General features: G+C 41.3%; 1 protein-coding gene across 1 annotated transcript in view; it reads left to right on the top strand.

The window, feature by feature from the left end:
• LOC119974295 (tropomyosin-1, isoforms 9A/A/B-like) overlaps window positions 1–18,735 on the top strand; it is a 122,550-nt gene that overhangs the window by 68,990 nt on the left and 34,825 nt on the right. The window contains exons 5-7 of the mRNA XM_038813066.1: window positions 244–270; window positions 14,747–14,782; window positions 16,191–16,217. Of these exons, the coding sequence (XP_038668994.1) occupies window positions 244–270; window positions 14,747–14,782; window positions 16,191–16,217 (90 nt within the window). The remainder of the gene's footprint in view (window positions 1–243; window positions 271–14,746; window positions 14,783–16,190; window positions 16,218–18,735) is intronic.

The following is an 18,735-nucleotide window of genomic DNA, read 5'->3' as shown; positions in this document are numbered from 1 at the left end:
TGAATAATTTACTGAGTGATTTCATGTTAATTTTGGCAATATGTTGGGAGTAGTTGCATGAATGAGATTGATAGTAATGTTATTATCATTTTTATGCTAACGGTCATTTTACTATCATAATAAAATCACCACATTTTGTGAGCATTAGAGTTTTTAATAAATGTAATAATTGCAATTGTATTGCCATGATTGTCCTGATATTGGCAAATATGCCACTGTTATTTTATTTTCAATTTGTATTAGAGGAAAAACTCGAAGAAAAGTCAAAAGGTACACGCAAATTCGAAAAACGTTTCTACAGGACGGATGCTGTATGGAACACCCCAAAACATCTGCTTGAAAACAATCGGTCAACATTATTATATTCGTCTCGTGAACATAGTCTTAAATAAAGGACCGGAACGAGCGTTCATTCCACATGCAATTAATTCCGCTTTTTTGGTATTTGAGGATTTTCCTCAGTAATATCGCATTTCGTCTTTCTCAATGCCATGAAACATTTTGAGCTGAGTTTGCATTGGCTTCGTCAGCAAATGTTCAACAATATCTCATATCTAAGCTGGGCAGTCCTACTCAATCGATTCGTATATGGTGGTCGCCAAGTACAATTTCCCTGGAGGATGATACTCATCAGTGGTGGGGAAAGTACTGGAAGCAATTCTGAGAGACTAAATTAACCTACATTTAGAGAGGCAGACATTAATCAAGAACATTCAGTACTGTTTTCAGTGACCAACTTGATTGATTTATTTGAAGATGTGACCAGGTCTGTGTGGATTACGAAAATGCATTTAACGTCGTCTGCTTGGGATTAAGCAAGCAGACTGCTGCCGAAAGGCAAGTTCTTTGGGATGCAAAGGAATTTACCAAATTGGATGCAGAATTGGCTTAACGGCCTGAAGCAAGGGGTGATCGTCGAGTGGTGTTCTGTTTTTCTGAATGGAAGACTGGGTCGAGTGGAGTCCCGCAGGGATAAGTCTTGCGTCTGACTGTTTGTGATTTCCACAAATAATTTAGAAATATTGGAGGCTAGATCAGTTAATTCGGAATTGCACGAAATTTGGTGGGCTGGGACAAAGTGAGGCGGATAGCCGAGAAAACTGTACTACAGGAGGGAATGTACTGGGTGATCGGATAAGCTGATGAGTGGTAAATGGAATTTAATGTGGATAAGACGGATATGAAGCACTTGGCACAACAAATCAAAGGAATTCATGAGAAACGGAAGCACCGATTATAGAATTCCCTTGGCTTGTTGTCACGAGTAGGCTTACGTTATTGTTGTCACAAGTCGCTACGTTTCAGCGCCTCTTCGGGTTCACTGATAGAGCATTCAGAATGTGCACGTTAAGATTGCAGATCGGTGTTTACGAAGGCATATGATCTGGTTGGCATTATTCGACGAGACATCGGTTTTCAGAGCCGGTGATTATCCTGGAACTTCGTGAAACGTTCTGTTGTTCATCGGCCAGGTGTTGCATCGAGTTCTGGAATCCGCATCATGGAAATGATGCTACAGAACAAGTAAAGTTGCCAATGAGGCTTACCATTATGTTGCTGGGATGTAGAGCTTTAGCATGAAGAAACGCTTAATAGACTGTGCTGGTTTTCCTTGGAGCAGAGGCGACTGAGCGGGACATAATTGAGATAATTTCAATTATGATGTTCATAGATGAAGCAGACAGCAACAAACATTTTCCCTTGGTGGAGTAATAAGTGGCCAGATGCCGCAGAATTATTGTAAAGTGCAGGAGTTTAAAGTGTAATGGTTCACAAGGGATAGGAGGTAAAACTGTTTCACCCAGAGCGTAGACGGAGTCTGAAAATCGCTGCCTCAAATGACGTTGGTGCCTCAAGGGTTTCCTGTGCTCTCTTTTTTATTTTAGTTTTCACGAGTGCAACCTCTACTAGTGCAGCAGAAGCGGGTTAGGTACGTTTTGGCGCAGCCATTTGGACGCGGCCGTTGTGGCGCCAGCCATTTTGACGCCAGCTGTTTTGGCCCCGGACGTTTTGGCGCCGGACGTTTTGGCCATAATAAGATAATAACATTTCTTTATTTGTAAATTAGCCTCAGTTGAGTTGGCTGCTGGTGCGGGTCCGCTGTCACAAGTGTTTCGTTCTATCACCATATTTTTATATATTTTTTAACTAAACCAATTCGCATACCCATATGATGGCTGAGGAAGTATCAACGAAACTTGGTAAAGAAAAATTTGTTCATAACGGATTCCTTTACGTCTTTGCCAAAACAAGCAAAGGTGACAGCAAAGTGAAATTTTGGCGTTGTGAGCAGAAAAACCGGTGCAAAGCACGGCTCCATACTAAAGCTGCAAACGTGGTGAGGCAGCAGAACAGCCCTTCGCATGATGCTTCTGCTGGCGATGGGACAATTGGGCGCGGCCGTTTTGGCGCGGCCGTTTGGACGCAGCCGTTTGGGCGCCATGGGACAATTGGGCGCAGCCAATTTGGCGCGGCCGTTTGGGCGCAGACGACAGAAATTCTTTTAGTTTTTGTGGCTAGTAACTTGTTGCAAATTGTTGCAAGTAAATTTAAATTAGTGATTATGAGCAAGGCTCCTCAAGTACTCGATAGCATCCATGTTTTCAAATTTTAGAACACTTTCATGTATTCTTTTATCTTTATTGTAAATTAAAAACCTTAAATTAGTTCATTTAGTTAAAAACGAAGTTAAAAAACCTTTAGTTTAGTTCATTTAGTAATTATGAGCAAGGCTGTTTTCAAATTTAAGAACAGTTTAATGTATTCATTCATCTGCATCTCTATACTTTTTTAGTTTTTGTGGCGGTTCATGGCCGGCTAGAAACCTTTCAAAATATGCATCTCTACCTTTCTGTACTTTACGCAGGCCATCAATTAGTATCCAAATGGTGGGATGATGCATGCCAAGTTCGTATTTCAATCGACGGTGGGCTGCCTCCGCATTATTGTTTGTGCGGTCTTCCCCGTTTAATGTTCTCTGATAAAGGTTCCAAATCTCAGGGCGAAATAAAAGTGTTCGTCTACCATTTCCTCGTCTGTTCAGACGACCAACATATGTATCTTCAAACCAGTTGAGTAAATCTTGATGTTCTTGAGGCAGTTGGGTCGCTAAAGCATCCAGATATACATAGATTTTGTTCAAAGGTACAAAGGCAATGGCAATAATCATTTTAGCTTTTAACGCGAAATCTGGATCAGTGTTATACAAACTACGGAACCCCATACTAGCTAGATGTTTATGCATATTTTGAGCTAAATGAAAAAAACATCCTTTTATTTGAACATCAGGGAATATGTCTTTCATAGCACTGGGCGCAGCTTGTTCATAATCACAGACGATTGAACTGGGTTTCAAGTTGCGTTCGATTTCTTTCAATAATGCAAACATTCTCGCATATGTGGTGCGTTGCTTGTTGGGCAAAAGCGCATAAACCGTAGGAGTTACTCCTCCGGTTTGTTTTACCATAATTACATAAATCTGAGAAAAGAGGCTGGGAGCAATACTGAATGTGCCATCTGCAAACCACATATCTAATGTCAATAAGTGCTGTAGCCAGCTCTGTCTTCCGAAGATTAATATCCGGTCGTGACCTGGTCCGCTATCACAAAGTAAAAAATTTTCTTCCACTCCTGGTTGAGGGTCATATATCCTGCAGCATTCTGGCACAATCAATTGTTGTAAATTACTTGGATTGGTGGGGGCGTTCAATACATAATTATGCTTTCTGCTTATCATTCTCCTCAAAGCAGATATACTAGAAATGGCTGGTAGACTAGCTTGGGATATGTCTGTCAAACATTCATTAAGAACTACAGTCGGTGCCTCAAGGGTTTCCTGTGCTCTCTTTTTTATTTTAGTTTTCACGAGTGCAACCTCTACTAGTGCAGCAGAAGCATCATGCGAATGGCTGTTCTACTGCCTCACCACGTTTGCAGCTTTAGTATGGAGCCGTGCTTTGCACCGGTTTTTTTGCTCACAACGCCAACATTTCACTTTGCTGTCACCTTTGCTTGTTTTGTCAAAGACGTAAAGGAATCCGTTATGAAGAAATTTTTCTTTACCAAGTTTCGTTGATACTTCCTCAGCCACCATATGGGTATGCGAATTGGTTTAGTTAAAAAATATATAAAAATATGGTGATAGAACGAAACACTTGTGACAGCGGACCCGCACCAGCAGCCAACTCAACTGAGGCTAATTTACAAATAAAGCAATGTTATTATCTAATTATGGCCAAAACGTCCGGCGCCAAAACGTCTGGGGCCAAAACAGCTGGCGTCAAGACGGCTGGCGCCAAAACGGCCGCGCCACAACGGCCGCGTCCAAATGGCTGCGCCAAAACGTACCCAACCCTGGACGCAGGGATTCGAATAACATTTAGTAAGTATTTAGATGTACACTTGCAGTGCCAGGGCGTCTCGGGCTATGGTAAAGGTGCTGGAAAGTAGGATGAGAATAGGGAGTTGGTTGTATTCGAACGGCACAGATGTGATGAGACAAAAGGCTCATCCATGCTCGTGACCTCTATTCCTCTATAAATGTCCCCACCCGTAAAGACGATGCAGACCAGAACATGAGATCAGAAGTACGGTTGAAAGACTGGAACATTTTCGACATCATCTGACAGAATTGTCCAATGGGACACACGTCGGCCAACTCCAGAGTTTTCCATCTTCACAAATACCAATGTTCAGCATATTTTATTTGGGACACATCTTAACGGCCAACAACTGAACGGACGGAGTACTGGATCTGTAATACAATCTGGAAATGCAGGAATATATTTTTTCCAGTATTAACTGTCCCACCAATCAAACTGCATTAGTGCAACTAAAAAGTGTCATCTGCAAAGCGAAATTAAATCCGTCCCTGCCAATCGTGACCGACAGGGCAATCTGGGAAAGTATTTAAACAGTGGAAGTTGTTGCCAAACTTGCGAACAAGCGGCACGAACTTCGCAATAGGAACCTCAATACTTCTCAGTTTTTGTCCCGTCGTGCTTACTCGGACTCTGCACTCCTTCTGTGCACGGCTCAATCGTGGGTACAAGCAATTAACTCCATAGTTGAGGGAGATCGATCGCCTTTGAAATTAGGGTAAAATATAACAGACTATGTCATGAAAGAACCCTGGCAAGAATGTAATTAATAATAATTTATGTGAGAGGCGGGGGGTGGCGTGAAATGTTGAAGGAAGAGTTTATCACCGGTTGAACTCATACGGAGCTGAAATGATCTGGTTCCTATTGTAGAATATCGATAATTTCACATTCAGAAGTTAATTGCAGAGATTCCTTGGGATAGATCCCTCCGCCCATCCTTTATCGGCTGTTAACCAATGGCCTTTCTTCCAAAGATTCAATGTACGGTGGTTTGCTAATGACTGCTCGAAGACCATTAACGACTCCTCAGATAACGAAGCAGTGATTGTCAAAATGAAACATGATCTAGATTTCCGAGATGTATTTTTGCAGACACATTAGTTTGATAATTAGAATGAGCCAGTTATCCAATTAAGAGGTAACTCAACACTTTTCCCCAATTTTTAAGAACATCAACGATATCCAATTTAATTTGAGGGTATCAAATTCGGTGTTACCAGGATTCGGTTTTTTACTTTAAGATAGAATTATTAAAACATCTTCTGTCGCTCTCCTCCCCGTTTAAAGTTCCTTTAAAGCATATTCACATGACACACTCGGTGACATTTGCGTCTATCTGGCGTTCATACCACATAGTTCACCTCACTTCGTTTCCTTTCAATCTGATGAAGTCCACAGAATGTTGCTTCTAAAGGTTCAGCTACCACTGGTAACAATATGAAAACTTAATCTCCACTGGCAAATCTACGAATGTATGCTTTCTTGTCCGCTACCCGTTTCATCATAGGATTGGCAACTTTTAAAATTTGTCAAGCCAGTTCGCCTACTATATTTAATAATTCCCTAAAATTGGACACGTAATCCAATAATGTAATTTAAGTCTGGTCATTCAACAATTTCTCCTAATCAATGAAAGTGGTCCGCTTCCCTCATGACCATAAATTAATTCAAAATGACTGAATTCGGTTGACTCATTAGGCGCATCCCTAATTGCAAACAGTACGAACGAAATTCCTTTAGCTATGATCATTTTGTCTGGTGTCACCTTTCTAGTGCTCCCTGCTATAGTACGCAGTTGCTCTAACTTGTTTTAATTCGAAGCTGTCCACAACTTCTTTGAATAACCTCGAGGGAAAATGTGATCCTTTATGCGATTGTATTCCTGTGGTAGTTCATATCTAGAAAATGCTTCAAGTAACGTATCCGCTATCTTTTTAGCTGTAATATCGCGGACTGGAAAGGCCTGTGGAACCTGTTAGACACGTCCATGGTAGTGACACCATATTGATTCCCACTTTCTGTTTCATGAAGCGGTCTCTACGCAATCGATTAAGACACTTGTAAAAGGTTCCTCAAATGCTGGAATGTGTACTAAGGGTACTAGTTTCATCAACGCTTGAGGTTTCCTTATCATTTGACGTGTGTGACATGATCGACAAAATTGAACTGCATCTCCATGTCGTCCAGGCCAATAAAAATGTTTTTGTATTTTAGCTTGAGTTTTGCTTACTCCCTAACGATCTCCTATTCGTACCTCGTATGCTACTCGCAACACTGCCTTTCTATCTGGTTCTGGCAATACCACTTGATGAATGTCTGCCCGGTGTTCATCGGCCTGCATATGTAAAAGTCTCAATTTTCTCAATAAGACGTCATTATTACGGTAATAACATTCTGGTATACATTCAGATTGTTCTTCCGTGTATGCTTTCTGGTACATCCGTTTTATTTCTATCTATTTCTGTTGTAACTCCGCCAATTTTCCTGAACGAAAACTATCCGCCTCATCCTCCACTATTCTTTTCTAACCATCTGATCATTTTTTTTAACTGATAATTGAACTTCAAATTTATCTTCACGCTTTGATTTCTCCTGTTGTCTTAACCTGTGACTTTGCGACCTTGGTGGAAAACAATCCGGAAAAACCCCAGGATTTCGTCCTTCAACTTTTCCGTTTTCTGATTTGCAACCGGCGTATCAACCACTGGAGGCATCACTCCCACCTGCGGTCCAGTTATATCATGAACAAAATAAGCTGTATTCCAGTACAACATAATTTGTTTATTACTCCTACTACCACTTCAACACTCTTCTTTGGACTGTCCAACATTACGTTATATAATGGAAAAATACTTTTCTCACCCTGAATTCAACATGTTGCTCCTTTGCTGGCAATATTCCTCCCAAACTACATAATTCATCATCTCTTACCATCAAAGATTGACTATGTCCCGTATCAATTAAAAGTGTTACTTTTTTACCTACTCCTCCTGGCACACATGAGTAACCTTTACCGACACAAGTAAACTCACCAATGACATCTGGCACCTCCTTAACAATCCCCTCTTGATCAGGCTTTACAATCATTTGCAACGCATTCATTTCACTTGCGCATTCCTTTAACACTTTAACAAAACCCCTGGCTTATTCTGTTTGACCAAATCAGCCTTCCTAATTATTTTATTCAACTACCAGTACTGTGACTTCACATGGCCCAGTTTATTACAGAAAAAGTATCTGACACGTTTCATTTCTCTTCCAACCTCCCATTTTTTTTAAATCTGAGGTACACTGTCCTTATTATCTCCCTTGAGATCACCTCTACCTTTACCACTTGAGTATGCCTCTTTTCCACAATTTCAATCTCTCACAGGCTGAAGCTGATACCGGAAACAAAACTTTGATTAATGAACTAAATCATAATCATATGCCATTTCTGCTCCTAATCTCGGAGTTTTAAGCCTCTGCTCATCCACATGAGTTCTCACTACATCAGAAATTAAATGTTTATACGGCTCCAAACGTATAGTTTCTCTGAGAGCTTCGTGCGTTTTCACTATATTCAAAACTCTTATCCTGATCTTTTCAAACTCCATGTACTTTTCACCAAGTTATTTCGTTAAACTTCTAAATCTTTGGTTCAAAGCATCAGTTCATATGCAGCTAAAACGGATTTTTGCACCTCCTCCCACATCAAAGATTAAGGGCAGCAGGGTAGCATGGTGGTTAGCATAAATGCTTCACAGCTCCAGGGTCCCAGGTTCGATTCCCGACTGGGTCACTGTCTGTGTGGAGTCTGCACGTCCTCCCCCTGTGTGCGTGGGTTTCCCCCGGGTGCTCCGGTTTCCTCCCACAGTCCAAAGATGTGCGGGTTAGGTGGATTGGCCATGCTAAATTGCCTGTAGTGTCCTAATAAAAGTAGGGTTAAGGGGGAGGTTGTTGGGTTACGGATATAGGGTGGATACGTGGGTTTGAGTAGGGTGATCATGGCTCGGCACAACATTGAGGGCCGAAGGGCCTGTTCTGTGCTGTACTGTTCTATGTTCTATGTTCTATATATCCTCTGATAGTGTTGGAAACACGTCACTGGCTCTACCTAACAACGACGTTTTAATCAGTAATACACGCATGTCCTGTGGCCATTTCATTTGATAAGCTATCTTCTCAAATGAAATGAAAAATTCTTCTACATCCTTCTGATGAACCATTGGCAAGGCTTGGACATATTTAAACTGATCCCCATCAAGCCGTCGATTAGGCCGCTCATTCTCATTATCCTCATCATGGCCCTAACACTGTACTTTTATCTTTACATCCGCCAACATTATCTAACTGTTATGTTTCATTGCCATTTTCTGAAGATCAAACACTCTCTCTTTTCCCTTTCTTCTGCATTCTTCTCTTCTTCATATTTTGCTCTAACAATTTTCGTTTCCCCTGATCTGCATCTCCCTTTCTGTCTCATTTTGTTCTGCAAGGGGAGATTCTTTCCTTTCCCGTCATTTCGTATTCAGGTTGCTTTATTTTTTTTTCCTTTTGAAGTTGCTCGATCTGCAACTGAATATATGCTATTTCTAATTACTCTGATTGTGTCTCAAAAATTTTTAAATGCTCAGATTCCGCCACAATTACCTCTTCTTTTCGTGTGTTGACAGGTAATGTACACTGCAATGTTTTTGCCAAAACTAAGTCTTTTTGTCTCTGTTCGTGAGGTATTGTGTGTGATTTTCCCACCCCAAAAACCTCTGTGCCTCTGAATGAGCCATTGTCCACAACACACTCCCTTCTGAAGCCGGAGTACCACACCTAAAAATCAAAGACAAATATACTCACAGGTAACTGACGTTAAGTTCACTAAGCACTTGTAATCAAAAAGAAAGTTTGTTCTTGGAATTCAGTTAACATTTTTAAAACACACAGTAAGCATCATTATCAACACATACAGAAATACATCACACAGCTATAATACTTTATGTGTAGCCCTCAATAACGTCCCTGTACCTTTTCACTCAAGGAACAACATCTGTAAATGAAACGGTCCCTTTATCCGCAAAACTGTACTGTTGAATTCCTTCCAGAACACAGTTAATACATTGAAGTTATCAAGTGATATTGGGACACCTTTTTATCATGAAGAGAGAGACTCCAAGATCCATGTTAGCGGAATACAGCATTCAACAGTCTCAATCAAAAGTACAGCGGAGAGCCACAAACAGCTTCCAGCACAAAACGAAAGTAAAACCTCGAGCTAGAGACTAGCTTCACACACACAACGACATCACTGCAGCTATTTGAGAAGACAAACATTTCTGAAAAGGATATTCCCATGACACATGTAATGAGGAAATATCGGTGACCATGGATGATTGTAATCCTAATAAAAATTGTGAAAATAAAATTATCCACAATGCAATAGAGAAGGAATTCCTAGATTGTATGCGGAATAGCTTTCGTAACTAATGTGTGGAATAACCAACTGGAGAGCAGTCCATATTATACTGGGTACAGAATAATGAGAAGAGCGTCATTGCCAATATGTCTGCAAGAGAACCGTTGGCGATGAGCGACCATAACATGGTAGATTTGTTTTATCAAGATGGAGAGTGAAGTAGTTGATGCGGAGACCAGGGAGTTGAATTTTAATAAAGGTAAGAATGAAAACATGAAGCGTCAGTTGACATTGATAGATTGGGGATAGTTACTTATGGCAAGTATTGACGACTATGGATAGGCAAATGGCAAACATTCAAGGAACGCACGGGGGAACTTCAGCAACTGTTCGTTCCTGTCTGGCACAGATTCAAAGGGGGTAGGAGGGAAAATCCATGGCTTACAAAGGAAATTAGAAATAATATCCGATCCAAGGAAGAGGCAAACAGATAGGTCAAGAAAAACGATAGGTCTGAGGATTGGGAGCAGTTTAGAATTCAGAAGAAAATAATCAAGATATTGATTAAGGCGGAGAAAGTACAGTACGAAAGGTAGCATTCAGTGACCATAAAGACTGACACTAAGAGCTTCATTAGATATGTGAAGAAAAAGAGTTTGATAAAGAGAAATATCGGCCCGCTCCGAACAGAAACATGGGAATGCATAATAAGGGACATAGAAACGGCTGAGCAATTGAGCACGTTATTTGGTGATGTCTTCACAAATGAGGACACAAAGCAGATATCGGAAATGTTGGAATGAAAAGTTTAGTGACAGGAAAGAAGTGGGGGAGATCATCATGAGTAGAGAAATAGAGTCAGCATAAATTTAATAAGTGAAAATCATGCGTGACAAATTCGTTGGAATTCTTTGAAAATGTAACCAGTACAGTTGACGAGGGGGAGCCTTGGACTTTGAGAAGGCGTTTGACAAAGTTGCGCATGAGAGATTATTGTGCAAAATTCAAGTGTATGGTATTGTGAAAATGTATTGAGGTGGATAGAAAACGGTTTGGCAGAGGCGTAAATACGAGTGGCATGAATGGGTCATTTTCAAATTGGCAGGTAGTAACTAGTGGGGTACCACAGGTATCGATGCTGGCACCCTAGCAATTCACAATATATAAATGATTTGTATGAATGAGAGCAGCGCGGTGGAGCAGTGGTTAGCATTGCTGCATCATGGCGCCGAAGTCCCAGGTTCGTCTCCGGCTCTGTGCAACTGTCCGCGTGGAGTTTGCTCATTGTCCACATGTTTCCCTGAATTTCACCCTCACAACGCAAAAGATGAGCTGTATAGATGGATTGGCCACACTAAATTGCGTCTGAATCAGAAAAGAAATTGGGTCCCCTAAATTATTATTTTTTAATGATTTGTCAGAGGGAACAAGTTGTAACATCTCAAAGTTTGCAGACGATGCCAATTGGTTGGGAAGGTGAACTGTGACTAAAATGCCGGGATCCGACAGCATGATCTGGACAGGTTGGGCGAGTGGGCAAATCAACGGCAGATGCAGTGCCATTTGCATGGGCATGAGGTTATCCACTTTGGTAGCAAAAGCATAACACCGATTACTACTTATTTGGTTGTAAATTGGGTGAGAAGAGTGTGCAGCGGGACGTGGGTGTCCTGAAAGTATGCAGATGCAGCCAGCACGAAAGAAGACTGATATTATCTTGGCCTTCATTGCGAGACGTTTCGAGTATAGAAGTAGGGATGTGTTACTGGAATTGTACAGGGCCTTGCTGAGGCCACACCTGGAGGATTGTGCTTTTTTGGTCTCCTTCTCTGAGGAAGGATGTTCTTGCTCTCAAGGGTGTGCAGGGATAGATTACCAGTCTGATTCCACTGATGGCCGTACTGTTGTATGAGGAGAGATTGAATCGGTTCGTATTATTCCTGCTGGTGTTCAGAAGAATGAGAGGAGAGCTCATAAAGCAGTGCATTTCAAACTTTTTTTTTAAAGGGGATCCATTTTACCAAACGGCCAACCTTCAGGAACCCATTTCCTCTTCACCTTAATGCGAACATGCTTGGTCGTCACGATCTCACTCCATTCAGGTTCAAAGGAGGAGAGGCAAGACAGTGTTAGCATCCAAGTTTCACCAACAAACGAATCAGCCAGAGACAACAATTTTTCTGACGTGGAATACGTCGATTTCTTACCTCAGTTCGTAAACTCTGAGATGCTGCCATGTTGTCTGATCATTGTAGCAATGAAGTCCACCATCATTGGGATTGACTGTACAGTATTTTGATTCAATGTTTTAATGTAGTTTGAAAGATCAGCATAAAACAAATAGCGACACTTCAGTACATAGAGGGTGAAGATGTGTTGATTCCCCATGTCTTTGATTCTACCCATTGCCAAACGTTCGGATCTGTCCATGATTAAACTTTGAGGAATATATACTTTCTCCCGATTATGTGAGTCATTGAACGAGATCATACCTTTGTTCATCATCGGTAATGCCCGCCAAGTCAACCGCCGTCCTGCTGCGAACGCAATTTTACCTCGGTTCAGGTCCCAACACTGACGGCCCACATTGGCACTGATGAGCGGGAACGCATGCGCACTGTGCATGCAAGTTTTGAGTTGTTCGCTTCCGCCATTTGTCAAACCGTACGCAGACGGCATTGTTAAAATCCGGCTGCTGCGTGTACTGCGCATGAAATCCCGTGATAGGGAAACTCTGCAACGGCTGGCTCCGCAATCCTCCGCAAAATGCCCGCGAGCCACGAACGGGTTGTGAATCCCACTTTGAAAATGACTGTCATGGAGACTTATAACATTTTAATGGAATGAGACAGGGTAGATGCAGGGACGATGTTGCCAATGAAAGGTGTGTTCAGAATCAGGGGTCACAGTCTTGCGATTCAGTGTAAACCATTTCAGACAGATATAAGTAGACAGTTCTTCACCCAAAGAGTGCTGCGCCTGTGGAATTCATTACCACAGGAAGTAGTTGATTGTGCAACATTTAATATATTCAAGAGGTGGCAAGAAGGAGCACTTGGGGTGAAATGGTCAATGCCGATGGGGAGAAAGCAGGATTAGGCTATTGAGTTGGAAGATTAGCCAACGTCTTGATGAATGACGGAGCAGGCTCGGAGGGACACAATGATTCCTCCTGCTCCTATCTTCTATGTATCGATGTAACGCAAAATCTAATGATCCAACCTACACCCCTGTCGTCGACAAACAGCTGAATTGCCATTGTTAAACTGTAAATGTTGAATGTTAAATTAACAACATGGGCATGGAACTGGATGCGGGGGAAATTATTGGGAAGGCACTGAGCGAATCGGTGATTGTATTTATTTGTATTTGAATGTTTACCCTTGACAGTCTCCAGGAACTGTTTCAGCAAGTATTTACGGCATTGGTTTGACCACCGTAGATTAAATGCTACAAATTTGGTCTTGCAGCAAGTCCCATGAAAGTTACCCAGATTGGATACTGGGATCAGCTGGCTGACCTGCAGATGTAAATTGGTAAATTATACATTTAATATCGGGTGCATCAGAGATTACTGATGCCAGCTGCATTCATTCTTTAGGGCATCTGCCTGCTGAATTTTCTGCTGAACATTGTGTTGGGTGCCTCATTCCTGGCTACTTTTAATCAGGGGAGAGACAAAGTTGATCACTGCAGCAATCAAAGTGGTAAGAGTCTCGTGGATAAAATTTTGGATCAGGACACGGACGCACAATAGTCTTGAGCGGTAGAACAAATAGTTCCCAGAACGAATCCATTTCCCAGGAATACGTCGTGTCAAACGCACGATTTCAAACCCGGGTAAATGACTACACGTTCAGTCAATCACAATGTGGCTCGGTTCAAGTTCACTGGCTCTGAATAGACACTTGGCGTAGTAAATATTGTGTGAGTTCGGCTCAGGCGCAGCAACAATGCACCAGTAAATATAGGATGATGGAAATGCAGACACCAGACTGGACCTTGCATCGCTTCCTACACCAACTGAAAGTATTTGTAATAGCTTGACGAGTGATTTGAGCTTCCTCCCGTAAAATCTTGGGCACGACAAACACATAGGAAAACTGAATGTAATGGGACAAAACTCTATCAATAACATGATCGCTGGCTCCCTGAGCATTTGGAAATATACGATAAAATGAGACTAATGAATGTTAGCCATAATTTAGAAACATGCGAGAAGCTTTGATTAAATAAATGTCAAGACTTTTCTGTCTCCAACGCCGTACTTCCTGGCGGCGCGCTAATCGCTTCCAAGGGGATTCAGTGCTCCCATCGCTTGTCAATAGAATGTTCCATTAAAGCCAGGAAACGCTACCGGGATGGTGTGCGCCAACGGCGCGGTAAGTGGATAACAATAGGCGGAGATTTCAGGACAATACATTATTCGAAGATAGGACTGGTTCCTTTCCAAGTTCGTACAATGTTTTCAGTCCAGCTTTTAAACATAGAACTTAAGTTGAAAATAGATGCGCTATGAAATGTACGGCACCGATCGACACGTCAGAAAGACGCAATAATTAACATGTATTCGACATCAACATATTGTGATTGTTTTTTTTAACCTATTCCTCAATCAAATTTCATACGTATCAACTCTTTCCTGATCTCGGATACGATTTAGTCGCTTAGGGTTCTGCTAATTCCACCCTACTGGGACTTCAGTTGAAAGGAAATACATTCTACAATACTGTTACGAATTAATACCATTAGTTCCACTTCCATTAATCCAATATTCGGACCGCATGTCGTCATGGTGGTAGGAGGAGTTGGGGGAGGCTGGCGGCGCTCCACTTTCGAGTCACCAGGAAATTGAAAGTTTATTTTCATGAATGATATGCATTGTCTTGTGAGAGTTTGTGGAACCAGAAAAAGAAAAATCATCTTGCATCGCAATAACCAGAGTGCAATATGTTATTTTTTTAATTCTCCCCAGAAGTAGAAACATTGACCAATAAACTTGATGATGCAGGTCAGTGAAATATAGCAATTCCTGTTTCTCTGTGGTCTATGATATCAACCAACCTCGTCTCACTTTCCCTACTTCATTTCACAAGTACTCTCAGGACTGGTACATTTGGAGGCATTTCTCTTGCAGTTAATTTTCTCACCGAATCCAAATCACCGTTGGTACTAGAACCTCATATGAAACGGAAATTTCGGGCACACGTTTGCATATTATATGTCTTTTTTGAAAATTGCAAAAATAATCGTAATCGTATTTCATTAAGGATACAATAAGATAGTAATTACTGCACTAAAATTGAGGGTAACGACAGAGAAAATGCTTTAAAGGAGAGATGTAAAGATATAAAAACTGTGTGAAACGGTGGAGGACAGGACGAATTTATGGTCAAGTTAACATTCAGAATACGGAATTCATGAGTAAAAATAACTGCCAGGGTGCTTCAAGGCCTTCTACACCCGATTTACCAGCACATTATGTTTGCCTAATTCCTTGCGAAACATATATTTTAGCGTCTTTGTCTACAATATCGGTTGCTGAAGACTGCCATGGTCGAATTGAATAGAAAGGGGCTGATGATCAACTTTTCATTGAGTTTCAGGGGAATAGTTTGGAAGGCGGCTAACAACGTAGATATTGTACAAAATAAAATAATGGGTGGATACCATAATCTGATGTGTCCGTCTTATTTACAAAGAATAATCTTCATTCCTGTCAGACACATAGTGCCAAACAAGTTTTAAGCATGTCGTTGCATACTTCAATCCCCTTAAATTCAGCGGCTCAAATTTGATGAGGGACCGACGACTTCAGTGTACGCAGCCATAGGCAAGGCCGTAAGACAGCCCAGTGGATACGCCAAATAATGAAACATTTAATGTAGGTGAGCCATTGAGGTAATGATCGCTGCCAGCAGAGAAGTGCCTCACAGCTCTGTTACTCCGGCTGATGCCATATATAATCGAGAAAGTACACTGCAGAAGGAGGCCATGCCTCCCATAAATTCAGCACAAATCATCCGAAAGTGTACACGTCATCGGCCTAATTCCCTTGTCCCTGTAATCTTGAACCGAATTACATCAGGGCAATAAGAAATAATTTAGCATGGTCATTCCAGCAAACCTGCACATATTCTAACTTTGTGGAGAAATCGGAGAACCCGCAGGAAACCCAGGAATAATGAACTATCACAGACAGTCATACGAGGTCGTGATTGATCCCGTGTCCATGGCGCTGTGAGGAAGCAGTGCTAACCAGTGTGCAAAAATATCGCCCGAATGGCATGAACTTCTATATCCGTGTTTGGAATTTGTAGCTCCTTCAGAAGTGACGGAAATTGTGACATAGATGCACTGCAATCACCTTTTTTCCAGGCGTTAACATTATATTCTCCCCCGAAATTGCAATTCTTTAGAAAAGGCCTTGAAGGGTAAATACGCCGGTAAGTTGCTCAATATGTTTCATGATATTGTATACCGTTTTGGCTTGAGTTGATTTCTGAAGGACGGCGATGATATGCAGTACGAACTAAACTGGCGCAATTTTATTTATATAATCAGTTTAATACGTAGACGATCTGTTAAAATTCCCAGAATGGCTGTCAGACGTTTAGATGCTGCAATATAAAGAGTCAAATTTTCTGCTTCTTTTCCACAGACACCTTTAATTTATTTCAACAGACTTTGCACAAAATTCTAACATCACATCACCTGACACAAAGGCCAGCTGAAGCCGCTTTACATATCAGTGTAAATTATTGGATATTTAACATAAATGAGACAAGTAATTGGAATGTGTCTTAACCTATTACGTAAGAGTCTTCCCTTCATTGGAAGAACACAATAAAGGGGTGAACCAAAGTTACAAGAAACTCAAACCAACACGCATGCAATTTTCCACCTTCTTTTTATTCATTTTTGGAAGACCAAAAACAGTCACAGACACAGGCGCCCTTCATTAACAATATCCAAAGGTTTCTGTGAGTTAGTCCCTCTTTTTTTAAACAGACTGACAAGTTATAGCTACTGTCAACCCAGTACATTGTTGCTGTCTCCCCTCTGTCCAACATCGGCTACAAACTTGTGATGTCTATCCTTAACCTTTTTTAATTGACACTTTTTGTAGAGTGCACATTTTCCTATAGCGATGTATTGTCAATGTGACATTCACTCGGTACATTTCCCAATTCCCCTAATCCCCAAATTTCCGTCAATATCTGAGATGAATAGAAGGCCATATCCACCATCTCTACAAGGCTTTATGTCTCAGCAGCCGAAGTGCTTTCGACCACTCTCCTTATTTTCTTAGTTTCCCACACAAGAGGGCAACATTTAGCATTGTTCCCCACCAAAACATTATAAAACCTCATGCGCTTGAAACTCCATCACATAAAGTTGCACAGGACGCATCACTATAAAGTATGAGTTCATTCATTCTTGTACTCAACTCAATGCGTCAAAACTCACGTCCGGACTAATATGTCTACCTAATCATTTCAGATGCCAAGTAAACTTCGCAGTTGCACATTTTCCATCTTTGGAACCATTGCATCATTTTGTAAAACCCGGCCACGATTAATTGTAATTGGGCTGATGCTTTCCAATTAAGATAGCTGACGTAAAGTTGACCTTAACTGAGTCTGTCCGATTTCCAGTCCAATATCTTTCAATGAACCTGAGGCCTGACTCGAACCAGAGGTTAGAATAGCTTCAAAATCACTAGTCCCACCCCAGAAATAACATGGACATGGAGCATGAAGATACGAGAAAGATTTCCTTTACAGCGCCAGTAAATCATTGCCGGAAGTGCTTTCAACTGGCAACTGCCTGACTTTAACAAAACTGAACTTACCGAAAAGTACCAGAACCTAGACACTTAATCAATCAATATACACATTTATTCAATTTCCAGAGTTCTCCTTCTCTGATAGCTGCCTCTTTGGGAGGACGCAGAAAAATGTCTCTTTGGAGCTGGGGCTCCTGCAAAAACGCAGCTTTTATATCTATAGATTTGAATACCTATTCCTTTGTGTCTAATAGACCCAAGATGATCTTGAAAATAAGCTTTCCTGCCGTAGGTCAATCTACCCTTAAATCCTGATCTTCTAAGTTTTCTTCAATACCCCTTCAACACCTTTCTCCGTGCAAATCCATCTGTGGGATATAACTATTTGTCTCCTATCCAGCTCTTCCGTGTATACCCCAAATTCACTCCAACCATACAATTCTTGCTGTTTGGAATCTTTGATATATTTCTCATTTAATTTATTGGAAGCCACCACAATCTCCCGTGCATGTGGGATTCAACTCCTATTAGTATTCGTAGTCTTACTCATGTTCCGAGATCTTGATAAACTATGCCCCTTCTCCCTCCTGGTATCTCGTTCTGTACTGCAACTGTTTGATCTTTCCGTTTTGCTGTGGCATGTCCTTTCAATAGTTCTCCATCTTTTCCTGCGACCTGTTCTCTATCCGATGTACTATCCAAACTGGCACTGCATTTATGTCCCCTCCATTTTTGAACTTCGTTTTCCCAATCAATTGTCTTGACTCTCTCCCCGAATGCCGTACATTAAATCAAAGTTTATACTTTCCAGTGACCTTCGCAGCTCTACTAATAATAGTTGCATCCTTCCATCAGGCAAGAATATCACTTTTCTACCAACTTTTGGCAGTTGCCGTTGCGGAAAAAGTAGTCTGTTCCAATTCATTAGAAGTATTGTGTTCCTCGCCAGAAACCCTGTCTATATCACTTAACTGGTCCTCATAGTTCTGTAACACGTGCGTACTAGATGACTCTGGGTCCTCGTCATGCCTGCCTGACCTGTCTAAGTGTGAAAATGTGTAATCTGTATCCATTATCGTTGATGACTGTACCTTAATACTTTGATGATCATGTTGCAAAATAATTGTTTTGCCATCCATGCCTGTGACCTTCCCTGGGCCTTTCAATTCATTAGA

The sequence above is a fragment of the Scyliorhinus canicula genome, chromosome 12, assembly GCF_902713615.1.
Source record: "Scyliorhinus canicula chromosome 12, sScyCan1.1, whole genome shotgun sequence".
NCBI classification, from domain to species: Eukaryota; Metazoa; Chordata; class Chondrichthyes; order Carcharhiniformes; family Scyliorhinidae; genus Scyliorhinus; species Scyliorhinus canicula.
This window is presented reverse-complemented; position numbering and strand designations above follow the sequence as displayed.